The sequence below is a fragment of the Marmota flaviventris genome, chromosome 4, assembly GCF_047511675.1.
Source record: "Marmota flaviventris isolate mMarFla1 chromosome 4, mMarFla1.hap1, whole genome shotgun sequence".
In the NCBI taxonomy this organism is placed as follows: Eukaryota; Metazoa; Chordata; class Mammalia; order Rodentia; family Sciuridae; genus Marmota; species Marmota flaviventris.
Window position 1 is genome coordinate 157,433,009 of NC_092501.1, and position 13,986 is coordinate 157,446,994.

Here is a 13,986-nt window from a genome sequence, read left to right on the forward strand (position 1 = left end):
GAAATCTGTAGAAGAAGAAACCTAGGTCTGGTGGAATATGAAAACAAAGAAGTCAAATCTCTATGGTAATAAAGAAAATGTGTATTAAGCCATGATGATCTCTAACATGAGATCAAATATAAAATTGAAAATATTGAATGAACATAAAATATTTAACATGAAGTGGGACATATAATCTGGTAGGAATATAAATTGGCCTAAGCACTTTAGGGTGCAATTCAGCAATAGCTGGCAAATTTGAATATGATCATATCCTCCTTTATAGCAATTTTAAACAAAGATATATGTTCTAGAGATTTTAAAAAAAACAACTTTCTCCCCAATGTGGCACAAATCTCAAATGATGAGAATGCTTATAATGCATTATTTTTAACAGCAAAAGTTGAAACAATAGACATATCTATTGCTATTAAATACATAACAAATGAGTGAATGCTCCTGTATCAACATGAAGCTATTTCTAAAATCTAATGATGAATGAATGTGGAAAAATGGGTTGCATGTGGATACCTTAAATGACTGTAAGTCACACATCTAAATGATGTAGATCAGGGAGAAGAATGAGATCAAGAAGGTGGGCATAGGGACCTTCTACTTATGCTGTTTTGTTTCTGAATGAAAAATCTAAAGCATGTTCAACGTGTTCAACTTAATTTTTGAAAAAGCTGAGTGGTGGACACACCAATGTTGGTTCTACTATTCTCTCTAGGGATTGAGTTTATGACATGCTTGACAATTAAGAAGGAAGAAAAAGAAAACAGAAAAAGAAAAAGATACTTCCAAGACTAGAGAAAAGAAGAAAGGAAAAAGAGTCTGGCAAAATAACCTTATGGGATAAATAAAGGGTCATGGCTACATTTGATCTCTCAGTATCTGACATGAGTAAATCCAATCCTGCTCTAATCTTATTAATCTATGATTAATTTTACTCCTGGCACTATTTTGCTTGACTGATAATCCCTTTTAGAAACACAGATTGTCCCTGCTACAGTTGTTCCCTAAGAACCAGAGCCTTCAGCAGATTATGACTCAGCACCTCTCACAAGTCAATAAATAGTTTAGTTCTCGACTGAAATGGACAATGATTTCCAATCTACTGGAATCATGGATTTGATACTTAAAATGTTCATAGAGATGTGATGAATTAAGACCAATACTAAGGAACCATTTTATCATTTCTTCCTCTACATTCACTGAATTTTTTTGATAAGTCACTTAATTTTTGCAAATTTTAGGTATAAACTTCAAGTAAAGATTATACCGATAACTTCAAGATTCTCACAGAACTACAGCTCACAAAATTTAAAGTGAGTTTTTGGAGTATCAAGTCTATGGCCACGTCTTTTTCATGTTGCTTTGGATCTCTCACTGCCAAGCACAGAGAGCAAGTGGAAAAGGACCTCAGGTGCTCCTTCCTGCCTGCCCCCTCTTTCTTCATGCCTGGAATGAGGTGAAGAGGATTCACAGGAAGACAGAGTGCATTTTGGAAGAAATGCTTAGGACAGGGCATCAGGCTAACAGGGGACGATGAGGGCTCTCTGAAGGATTAAGATACACTTAATACAGGGCTTTCTGTTTTGATGAGCAAAGAGCGAGTAGGGAATCCAAGTTCGAGTGGACTGGGATTGCTTCCCTGCTGGAGGACAAGCTGGGGAGACATGGAGGTGGAATGAGAAGAAGGTAACCACAGACGTGGAGAAGAGGCATCTTTTGGGGGAATTTTACTTAATTTAAGGTGGAGCACACAGCAGAGGGTCCCTCTTCACTCTTCTCCCTGGCATCATTTGTAAACATGATAATTCTCACTGATAGTTAACACCAGAAGGAGGAGAGCTGAATATCCTTCAGGTGTGTCCAGAAGAAACCAGAGTGTAATGCAGACGATGCTAGGAGGACAAACAGAGCTGACCTCGTGCAACAGAACAGCTGGCCTTTCTGCTGACTGCTGGCTTCTGCATCTGTCTCATCAGCTTCTAAGTTTCTTAAAAGGGGAATTTTGTTAAATTGTTCACTTTTAGTGCATAACGTTGAACTGTGACAATAAGTTTTTGTTACATGTACAACCTAACATATGAACGTATTTAGTAATAAATTTTTATTTAACAATAGAGAAGACACTGTTATTCAAATTGTATTATTTGTTATGAAGAAAATAAAGACATACATTTTTAAATGTTTATTATAAGAACAGAATTTTGGGTGCAATGATAATAATATATTCTCTTACCTCAAAATTAAAAATTAAAATTCTTAAAGTCAATCTTTACCTTGTTATGTTTCTGTATAGGCTCTGGAGAATAAAGGGAAGTTTTCCCTATTTCCTAGTTAATTCTAAATTTAGGTTAATTAATCCAAAGTAACAAAACAAGTCCTCAGTTTCACAACAGAAGTTAAGCATCTTAATTTATTCTTAAACAATGTCTTTTCAGAACTCTGAGTTGACTCCTAATGGGTAGAGTGGTTTATTTTGGACTTTCTAAGTAATCTAGTGCAGAATATGTAGAAACTTAAAGAAATTGCTTCTCTAAAAGCTCATGACCTTTTGTAATCTATTTTAAAAATAAGCTTTCAAAAATATTACATAATGCTATTGCCTTAAATACTGCGTCATTATAGTCCATAAACCTGAATTGCTGTCATTATAGCTGTTTTAAGGATTAAATGAGATAATGAATTCCTTTAAAGCATCTGGTACATAAAAGGCCCTCCAAGCAACAGTAGCTATTATTATTGTTAATACTAATGTATTTGGATTTAACACATGAGAATGTCAATGGAAATTCTCTCTGCTTCTATAGCTTAGACCAGATGCAGCTCCTGCTTATTTTTGTAAAGAAAGTTTTACTGGAGAACGACCATTCTGAGACCACACCCAGTTTGGTTCAATGACAGAGTCAAGGAGCTGAGACAGACAGCAGATGGTCTCTAAAGCCTAAAATATTTTCTTACCTGGCACTTTGAAAAAGTTTGCTGATGATTGCCTTAAATTCAAGCCATTCTTATGTACTTTTTTAAAAAGAAAGCATTTTATTTAAAAAATGAGTTTGATAAAAGCAACTTATGTACTCATTTAGAAAAAAATCACTTTGACTCACCTACACATTCTGATCAAAGAAAAGGGATAATGTAATTTTGAATAAAGACCAAGAATACTTGAGAAATGCAAACACCCAAAGTTTGTCCATCCAGAGGAACAAATTCTGAAAGGTTAAAAAGTTCAAGAATAAACTGGTATGATGACTGTGGTTGTTTAAGTGAATTGAATCACCACTACCGTTACGGTTTAGATGTGAGGTGTTCTTCCAAAAGCTCACATGTGAGATCATGCAAGAAGGTTTGTAGGAGAAATGATGGGTTGTGAGAGTCTTAACCCAATCAGTGAAATAATCCCCTGAAGGGATTAACTGAGTGGTAACTGAAGTGGTAGGAGGAGGTGGGAATTGGGGCGTGGCTTTGGGTATATATTTGTATCTGGCAAGTGGGGACCTCTCTCTCTGCTTCCTCATGATATAAGCTGATTCCCTCTGCCACACTCTTGCACGATGTTCAGCCTCACCTGGAGACCCTAGGAATGGAGCTGGTTTTCTATGGACTAAGACCTCTGAAACTGTGAACCCTCAAATAAACTTCTCCTCTACAGTTGTACTGGTTGGATCTTTTAGTCGGAGCAGGAAAAAAAGAAAAACCGACTAAAACAACTACTTAGTTCATTTACTTCATTTTCTTTCTAAGAATTAGCTATTTTATTTACTTATTCACCAGTCTATTGGGATATAATTTTCATATAATATATGTATTTATGTGATGTATTAACTTGGTGAGTTTGGGAATAAGAATAAATCCATGAAACCATTACCATCAGTGCCACAGACACAGACGACCCCATAGACACATACCTCCTCCTAATCCCTTTATGATGATGGTAAGGAATATAACCACCACCCCTGAGTGCAAATCCAGCACTCAAAGAATTGACAAAGGGTTGTCATTAAAAGCAGATAGAAACATGGCCTATAGTAATGTTTTCAGGTAAAGTTCGAACACAGAGGTAGGATGTTGAGGGAGTTCCCGTTACATGTATATCACCTATATGATGAATAGGTTTCTACATGTCAATCTTTTTTTTTCATAAATATATAAACGTTGGATTAAGATATATTTTTTCACAATGAATAAGAAAGTGTTCTCTGGAAATTATTAAAATATTTAAAAATCCAATAATAACAAAGTGGATCAATAATAATTTCAAACTCTAATATGGTATATTGGATGCTAGACAGATGTGTTTTTCATCAGTAAACCTACTGCTGCTGATTTTGTATCTTTTTATATTGATGCATAATAATTGTACAAACGCATGGGGTCCCACGTGATATTACGATGCACATACACACAGTGCAATGATCAAATCAGGGTGATTAGCATATTCTTCACCTCACACATTCACTGTGTCTCTGTGATGGTTGGGTGTCTTTAGCACAGGTCCAAAAACCTCAGTTTCCAGAGCAGCAATTGTTGTGTTATCTCTTTAAATTTCCCTGCAGCCTCCTCCTTGGTGGTGTTGAGCTGACTGGTCTAATTACCCTCTTCTGAATCTCTGCTTGCTCACATTAGTAGGAAGCAGACTAATGCAACAGGAGAGAGGGAGAGAAAACCAAGGGGTGGGCAGAAAAACAGCAAGATCACGAGGTAAGCCCTGGAAGAGGGTTGCCTTGGCAACATGACATGCTGTGGGGAAGACTGCTCAGGCGCATGGTGACAGGAAATGAATCAGACAACACAGTGACCAGAGGGATCACTTTAAGAAGCAGACAGTGAGTCAGCTTGGGTGGAAATCAAGCAATTAACAAGCTGACATTAAATTTCACATTCATAAAAGGCGCTGTCTGAGGTTGGCCTTGACCTTGGCCAGTGCTGTGCACTCAGCCAGCTGCTTACCTCTGCAAGGTAGAACTCGTCGTATTGCCTTCTGAAGTTCTCGCCTTTGTAGTAGTTGCTGGCTGCGACTATGACGTCCACGGTTACCATGCTCAGGATGAACATGTGGAAAACCGACGACCGCATCATTTTCTGGGGAGGCAAACAGACAAACTCCTCACACAGAAGGAAACCTAGTAATGAAATGGAACTTGTGCTGAGACCTTGAGGGAGAACCTTGTGATGTGTCGCTCTGCACAGAGCTTGGGGACAGCCTGATACATGTGCTTTTCTATTGAATAGTGTGACCAAAGGAATTGCTTTCCTCAAGGGGTTAAAACATGGTTAGGAAGATGGTTTCAGAGACCTTAAGTTAAAGATAGAAAATAAATTTCATTTAATTTGTATGTAGCTCAATGCTCATTGGTCGGTGAGGTAGTCTTTATCCTATATTCTGACTGTGTGAGAAAGTGATTTTCAGAAAGCCAATACCACAAAACAAGTTTGACTTTATCCTGTGTTAAAAGCGAGAGAATGGCTGAGGATGAAAATATCTTTAAATGGTCATAAAACTAGAAAATGGAAGAAACCTGAGATTTGTTTTGTACTTATTGCTTCCATACATATTTATTGAAAATTATACTACACTAATAGCTACATTGTACTTAGAATGTGCCTTATACTTTACTCGACTTAGCTCAGTTAATATTCATAACAGCCCTAAGAAATTATTACAGTTTTATGGATAGGGAAACGGAGCCTCAGAGAGTTAAATAACTTCTCTGCTGTCACACAAGTCTTGAAAGTGGACCCAAGGATTTGGGCCCAAGTCTGGTACAAGTCCACTCTCTAAAGGGACCTGGAGGTCATTTATTTGACAAATAATTCCACAAGAAAAAAAGGTCACCTCCATTAAGTAGAAAAATGAAAAAAGACAGTGCCTTTTAATATATTTGAACTAAATATTAGAATATTTCAATATAATTTTTTTTAAAGAGAGAGAGAATTTTAATATTTATTTTTTTAGTTATCGGTGGACACAACATCTTTGTTTGTATGTGGTGCTGAGGATAGAACCCGGGGCTGCACGCATGCCAGGCGAGCGCGCTACTGCTTGAGCCACATCCCCAGCCCCTCAATATAAAAATTTAAATTGAGGACATGTTCAATCTAATAAAAGTATTCTCTACTTACTAAAAATAAATAAATAAATAAATAAAAAATAAAGGGACCTGGAGTTAACTAAACATTCAAAAACCAGAATATTCCCATAATGTCTGCCATATAGTGAATGCTTACTGTGATTCAGTCCATTTCTACATATGTTACTTATTTTTATTTCTTCTGACCTCCACAATAGTTCTAAATGGTATTGTTTAACTCCATATTTTAGGGAGCTTAACTTTTTTTTTTTTTTTTTGCCCAAGATCACACATCAAGTACCAGTAGAGCCAGGCTCTGCACTTATTTGTTCAAAATCTATCTTGGTATTAGACCCAGCTCTGCAGTGGAGAGTATCTAAACGGAAGTAGAAAATGAAGGCTGTGGACAGTGGGAGGAGGAAAACGCTGCCCATAGAAAGCACTGAGGAGACACTACAGATACTACAGAGCCATGTCCATGTCCCTGAGCAGGAAAAGTGCTACCATACCCTCTTCATGAGGTCCCTGTTCTTTCCCAGACTCTTGGACAGAGTGATGTTGGCCTAGGATTTCTCATATATAGCTTTATACAATGTTGAAGTATATTCTTTCTATCCCTACTTTGCTAGTGTTTTGAACATGAAAAGTGCCTTTTCTGCATCTATTGAGATGATTATATGATTCTTGTTTTTAAGTCTACTTATGTGATGAATTACATTTATTGATTTCCACATATTGAACCTTGCATCCTTGAGATGAACCCCACTTGATCACAGTGCACTATTTTTTAAATGTGTTTTGTATGCAATTTGCCAGTATTTTATTAAGAATTTTAGCGTCTATGTTCATCAAGGATATTGGTCTGATGTTTTCTTTGTCTGGTTTTGGCATCAGGGTGATACTGGCTTCATAGGATGAGTTTGGAAGAATCTCTTTACCTTTGATTGTCCCTGAAAATTCCTGTCTTAGCAACTAAAAGAGTGTAACTGAAGCACCACCTGTGAACGGGACTTCCTCCTCCAAGCACAGCCACTGTCTCCAGGCACCTACAGATACTCTGGGGTCTTCATTGTCCCACAGTATTTATTAATAGCACTGGCTCTGGACTGAATTGTCTAGAGCTGAAACTCCATTGTTGTCCCCCTGGGCAGATTAATCACACCTCTTTGTGACTTGTTCTTCTCCTCAGGAAACTGGACATAATGGTGCCTACTTCAGAGGGTCATTATTGCTTTAAATGAATCGATGTTTGTAAAGTGCTTACAATATTTCCTGCACATTACAAGTGTTCTCTTAAAGGTTTGCAGGGAAAAAGAAATGCATTCTGTGAATCAGGTATTTTTCTATCAGGAATAAAAAATTAAGAGCTCAAGGTCAAAGAATTGATTATACTGCTCATTTGAGTGAGTCCAGAACCAAGGGAGATAAAATAAAGGTGATAAAGGTCTAATAATTTGAGAGATGCCAGAGCCACTGGAAAAGTTGTTTTTTAATGAGCCTTTGTATCATCATTTCTATTAATGTGTTCTTATATTCACTTTGACTTTATACTATAGGTAATACAAAATCAAATTCCAGAACTGTCAATCAACATGCACATCAATTTACTTGCAGGAATTATTGACCTTCATAATATAGATAAGCAAATCACTTGGCAAGTTTCTATTCTCATTAGAATTTTTATTGTTATTTAGTCTTTCTTTGCATTGTGAGAGTTAAATTCTATAACTATTATTCCTTTTCTATACTCTTTTCAACATAATGTTCTATTAAAAACATTTCAACTGATTTCCATTTTATCTGCCTGACAGGAAAGCCACAACTTTCTCTTTCTATTTTCCTTAGCTGTGAATTTATGTCTTAAGTAAACTGTTATTACTGAAAGGTCCAAACAAAGCTTTTAGCCATGGCTGTCAAAAAAACTTTTAAATTGGTTTTGTATCTGTCACAGCTTCACTTTGGTGCTGTCATTATAATTAGCTTGTTTTTTGTCTGAATGTCTACGTGTCCCTGTTGGTACAGAGTCATTAAAATAATCACTTACAATGGATTTTGATATGCTATAATCACCATTGCTTAGCTGACTTCCTCCAAAGTAATAACTTTCAAATATTAAATAAGAATTAAGGTGATAAGTATGTTCAGTAGCTAAATTTAAGTACTAAAATCAGCAACTCCAGCTTTAACGCTAATGCTACTGACATGGACCACTTGGATGCAATTCAACTGAACTGATGTTTGGAACTAGCTACCAGTCTCCATGCAAATGGGCCAGTTACATTCCATACTTGTGCCTCTGTCTTTAGGATAGTCCAAATTTGTACCTTCAACTTGTATTTTCTTCAAGAAAAATTAAGGTAAAGGAAAATGTTAAAGTTAAATTAGTGCCATGCAATATTTTATAACTTGAGATTTCCATAATTGCATTATTTAATATAAATGTAGAATCTATCTATATAGAGAAGCACACATACATATATGTATATGTGTCTATGTGCACACATAAATATGTATGTATATATATTCATATTTATATATTTAATATAAGGCTTTTAAGATCCTTCATATGCATTAAATTTTTTAAAAAGTTCCCTTCAATTGCAATGTTATTTTAGCTTACATCTTTAAAAACATTAGACAAGTGCTGAATATGTTTTTAGTTTGGCTTTGATCCAAGAACTACTTATTTGTGTATTTGACAGTTGGGATTACCAAAATACAAAAAAAGAGACTATAATAGAATCAGCCCCAAGGCAGCAAAATCTGTCAGGAATGCTCTAGAGCATTGCTACTCAAGTGTGGTTCCCAGACTAGCAGTATTTTGGGAGGTTAATAGAAATGCAGGATTTCAGGGCCCATCCCAGACCTACTGAATTCAAATTTGCATGTCTAATAAGGTTTGCCAGGTGATTCACATGCATTTTCAAGTTTGGTAATTACTGTTGTAGGTGATACCTTTGAGTCAGAGGATAAACTGCATGACGTAAAATTATTTACAACTTCACAAATTCATGATTCCAAAAGCCTATAATGACTGAAATATACTATAAAAAATACTGACCAGACTATTGTAGCACTATATTAGAACAAGTCAAGGAAACAGTGTTTTCTCTAGGATATCTGAAAAGTAATTCAGTATTGATACCTTGCTTTTCACCTAAACAAGAATTGTAAGATGACAAATTTGTGTTGTTTTAAGTCTAAGTTTGTGGGAGTTTGTTAGTGCAGCAGTGGGAAAGCATACAGCCCTGTCAGTGATTTTGACAGACCCCAACTCAAATGCATGCAAATAATTATACAGGAGTACCCACGGCTAAAAAATACTACTGGCCAAAAGGTTTCACCTAAGACACATGCCAGTAGGGGTCACTGTAAAATTTATTACTAGCAAAAGTAAAACACATTATGCCAACTAGACTTCTCATCTTGCTTCACGTCAGAAAGCCTGATGAGGCAATGGATCTGAAACAATGATTCTGAGTCCAATCTCAAGCAGAAGAACAAGAAGGGTCATATTTTTTATATTAGTTCTGAATCCTAAACCCTCAAAGACTGTGACATTGAAGCCAAACATAGACAGGGCTCTTCACACAATTAAAATTGACACCAACAAGATACAGTGTCAAAAAGGGAAGGAATGTTTCCTTCATGCCAAGTATATTGCATGTAGGTGTAATAACATAATTTAATCCTCAACAATCCTTCTGGATAGATAATTTACCACCTCTTGGAAAGGATGCAAAGCTTCCAAGATCACAGAATTCGAAAGTGGTCTCAGATGGTGTGGGGCCAGAGCAGGTGCTCTGTTGCCTTCTACTGAGAGGTCAAGAGCACTTAGCAGTACTTTAGATATTAAAACAAATGAGAAGCAGTTTCCTCGCCAAATTTAAGGTTGAAGAGAAGGTAGAAGTACATGAAACTTTTACTTAAAAGCTAAGATAATCCATTTTTTGTAGAAAAACAAAAGATCATCCTGGTGTAACAGGGTCAGTTTTGAAGACAGATTGAGTTTAAATCTTGGTTCAGAGCCTGATTCAACCTCTCTGTGACAGATTTTTCACTTAGGAATGGGCTTGTGATAACATCTATGTTTCTAGGCTGTAACATAAATGTAAATGAGACTATTTAGTAAAGAGCCAAGCCCATGGCAGTCATTTTACATTCATTCCATAACTCTTACAAATACTGAATTAGAAAATGCTCAGTGGAAGTAAAGGCAGAGATACAGTCAGTCTATCTGGAGGAAAGAGAGAAGGTATAACACAGGATATCAAGTGGAAGAGGTAACTAGCTCATCTTGAAATGGACATGAAAATCCTTAGACATTCAAGAAACCTAAATTAATCTCATTTTCAGTGGCATAAATGTTTGAGCACTTCATAGGAGCTCTTTCTGTTAAATTTCTCATGTAGTTCTTTTAATGAAATAATGGCTTAAAGATTCTGAAGGCACACCAATATTGTGGTCATAGAGGCCACAATAAATACAACTTAGGATAATGGATATTATGGATAATAGTACAGCTCAGAAACTGAATCTTTCTTTCAATTGGCTTGAATGAATAAAATACCTTATCTTAATCAAAAAAAAAAAATCATCCATAGAACATCACATCAGTCATGTGCTAAAAGTTATGTTCTAATAAGATTTCAAAATAATCATATTGGGAAAACAATGTAATTATAAGGTGCAGTTTTTAAAACCATCTTGCATGTGAGCCAGGAGTATAAGAGCAAGACATAAACATGTAAAAAACCAAATGCACAAAACCTAAAATACATCTTCCATTTGCAAATGGTGCATCCTTATTTAGAAGACATCTGGATATTCATTGTTTCTTCAATCAGTATACAAAGTCATTCTGCCCAATATAAGAATTTGTATTATAAGGTAATATGTTTGCATCAGTACTAAAACTGACCAATGGATATCTTCAGAGACTCCCACCTGTCTGTCCTTGGAGAGGCAGGATGAAAGAGACCCACAAGTAACTCCCCACAAGGGCACTGGGAGTCCCTCATACCTACTTCCCCCTCCCAGCTGTGACACACTAAAAGGAGTTGCTCTTTTTTCTTGGAAGAGAAAGCTGTGTAAGACCCTGACATCTGGACATCAAATTGTAAGGAGAAGAAAGAGGAGTTCCATAACACCTTTTCAGTCTTGGCCAAGGTGAGTGTAGCTTTCCCTCGACTCTGTCAGAGGCTAGATATTAAGTTACAAATTGACAAATATTTAGTACTCTGAATATACTTCCATTACCAGCTCCCGACCCTACCACACAAACTAGAAGAAGTCCACGCCCAGTGGAAGGGAAGTACTGCTAGGCTGGCTGATTATTATTCTCAGCCAGTGATTTTCAAGACTCTTTTAGTCTGTGCAGAAGAGCCTGATGGCCTCCCGTTGAACCTACCTACCTGTATCCACACCTTGGCTCTGTCCTCCACAAGGACAGAGTCACATGAACTCAGTCATGTGATTTATTTGGTGAGTGAGACAACAGTGAAGAGGAGTAAGCAGAGACTTGGAAACTACTCCTGCGTTAGAACTTACCTCTTGCTGCTGCTGGGAACCTGAGCTATCCCACTGATAGAGTGGCCTCACCTAATGTATGGCGATCATGGACCCCAGCATCCTTTTCACCCATTTAGACATCCAGCAAAGCCCAGAAGCAGAGATGTGAGCTGACTGAGTAGCTGACCATGCCTGTGCAAGTTTGGTTATGATCAGCTGAGACAGGCTCAGATTGGCGGAGCTGTTCATTCAGTCAATCCACAAACTCATGAGCAAAAATTAGTTATCTGCTTAGCCGGGCATGATGGTGCATGCCTGTAATCCCAGTAGCCTGTGAGGCTGAGGCAGGAGGATTGCAAGTTCAAAGTTAACCTTGGCAACTTAGCAAGGCCCTAAGCAACTTAGCAAGAGCCATTCTCAAATTAAAATTAAACAAAAATTAAATGGGGGTGGGGGTGGGGATGTGGCTCAGTGGTCACAACCCACATCACTTGGTTGTTAACCTTCTAGCTGCCCCAGCTCCTCTGGCACCTCTGTGAAGCAGTGGTCTCCTCTGCGGGGGGTACTGAGAAACTCTTTTCTAATCCTAAACAATGACCCTTGCAGGGAGGGAAGAGCACATGTGGGCTTTTCAAAGGTGCTTAGCTGTGTTATTCTAGGCTGGACCACATAGATCTGGTCCCGTTCTCCTCTTCAGACTCATCAGGACCCACAAAGCCCCAGCACTCACAGAGATCTGATGCCTCACTGAGCACTCAAAGCACACAAAAGCCATCTCTAGGCACAGAAAGACTGTCATTAAGACTGCCGAGATCTGGATACATTAGCAGAAGTAAGGAATATTTAAAATGAAACTTTTCCTATTACCTGCCCAATAAAATCATCTGTTTGAATTGATTTAAACCATGGTGAATTTTCTGAAAGCTTCAATTTAGGACAACATGCATTTTCCAGTCTACAATGCCATAATGGATATTCAAAATTCAAACCATCATACAGAACACTGCTTAATCTCTCTCGTTTCCTCATACTTTAAAGCCACACATTTATGGATTAGAGGAAGAAAGGAGAAGTAAATGAAGTCCTGTATAAAACCTTTCAATTAGCTCAACTATAATTTAAGGATTAAAACTCAGTGTCCCCACATGACTTCATTACTGGCATTTGGAAAAAAAAAAAAAGAAGAAGGAATGAAAATGCTGAAATCTTGGCTTTTGAATAATGAAGTGTTGACCTTGATTATTTTGCTAGACATGAATAATAATAATAAAAATCAAACCATTAGTTCTTCAATATTTTTCTGCCATGTTTCCCCTATTTAGAAAAAGGGTAGTGGAACAGGGAAATTAAAACACACCAGTATTACTCCACCCGGACTTTTCCTCCAAGCCAACTGCTTTATGTTCTATTGAAAACTGTGCATGTGTGTTTATGGGGGCAGTCGTGTGGCACCTGCCCTAGGGGAGGGGGAGGGTCCGTGTCTGCCATGTACGTGTTGAATCACATGCAATCCAAAAAGGATTTGCCAAGTGCCAATCGTGTGAAAGGGATAATGGAGCCAACAGAGAAGAAAGTGACCAAATAGAATCAAAGATCAGAGGCCACAATGTTGAGAGATTTTTCTTGGACCTGATTTTGAGGATAGGGCCATTAGGATGGAATGGGGAAGATGATTTAAAAAAAAAAGAAATCTGGAGGACTGAATTCATGACAGAATTGCAGACAGATGGGATTGGGAGAGGACAGAGACAGAGGCTTTACATTGGTTTGCAAACTTCTGGAAATGCAGGGAACATCTGGTTTCTCATGCTCAGGGGCAGGGCGGAGAGGGGTGCTAAGTTCTGCTGCCACAGGGGTGATGTACCTGTGATAATGGGGGGACAGGCGCCTGCTGGACACTTAGATGTTGGTCAAAAGATACAAAATTACAGCTGGATCGGAGGAGTAAGTTCAGGGTGTCACTGAGCGGTGGGGTGACTGCAGTTAAAGAGGACACACTGCCTTTTGGAGGAAGAGTGGACGTCCAGTGTCCTCACCATAAATGAGCTGCATATGCGAGACCACGCCCATTCCACCGAGTACCTGTGCTTCCGGGCCATATGCTGTACGTGATAAACACATGCTACTTTGTCCTTCAATTTAAATAACTAAATAAATTTGGGGGCAAAAAAAAAAAAAAAAAAAGGAAAAAAAATACACTCTACCATGCAGAAAAGAAAGCAGGGCTGGGACTGGGGACCTGTGTGAGACCTCACTTTCTGCACAGGAGCTGAAGGCCCGGGGCAGGGGAACAGGACGGAAGGAGCCTTGATAGCAAGCTATCTGCAGACAGAGAGGCCCGCCTCTTCCCGCCCTGGGCCGGGCATTTTCTGGGCACGGGTTCCAATACTCACACCACCTGGAGTACACCATCATC

The 13,986-nt window shown here is 38.0% G+C and overlaps 1 protein-coding gene across 2 annotated transcripts in view; it reads right to left on the reverse strand.

The window, feature by feature from the left end:
• The window catches only part of Nalcn (sodium leak channel, non-selective), a 281,091-nt gene that overhangs the window by 165,766 nt on the left and 101,339 nt on the right, over positions 1-13,986 (reverse strand). For both annotated transcript variants that reach the window (XM_027938884.2, XM_071610798.1), the window contains one exon: positions 4,939-5,070. In XM_027938884.2, the coding sequence (XP_027794685.1) occupies positions 4,939-5,070 (132 nt within the window). The remainder of the gene's footprint in view (positions 1-4,938; positions 5,071-13,986) is intronic.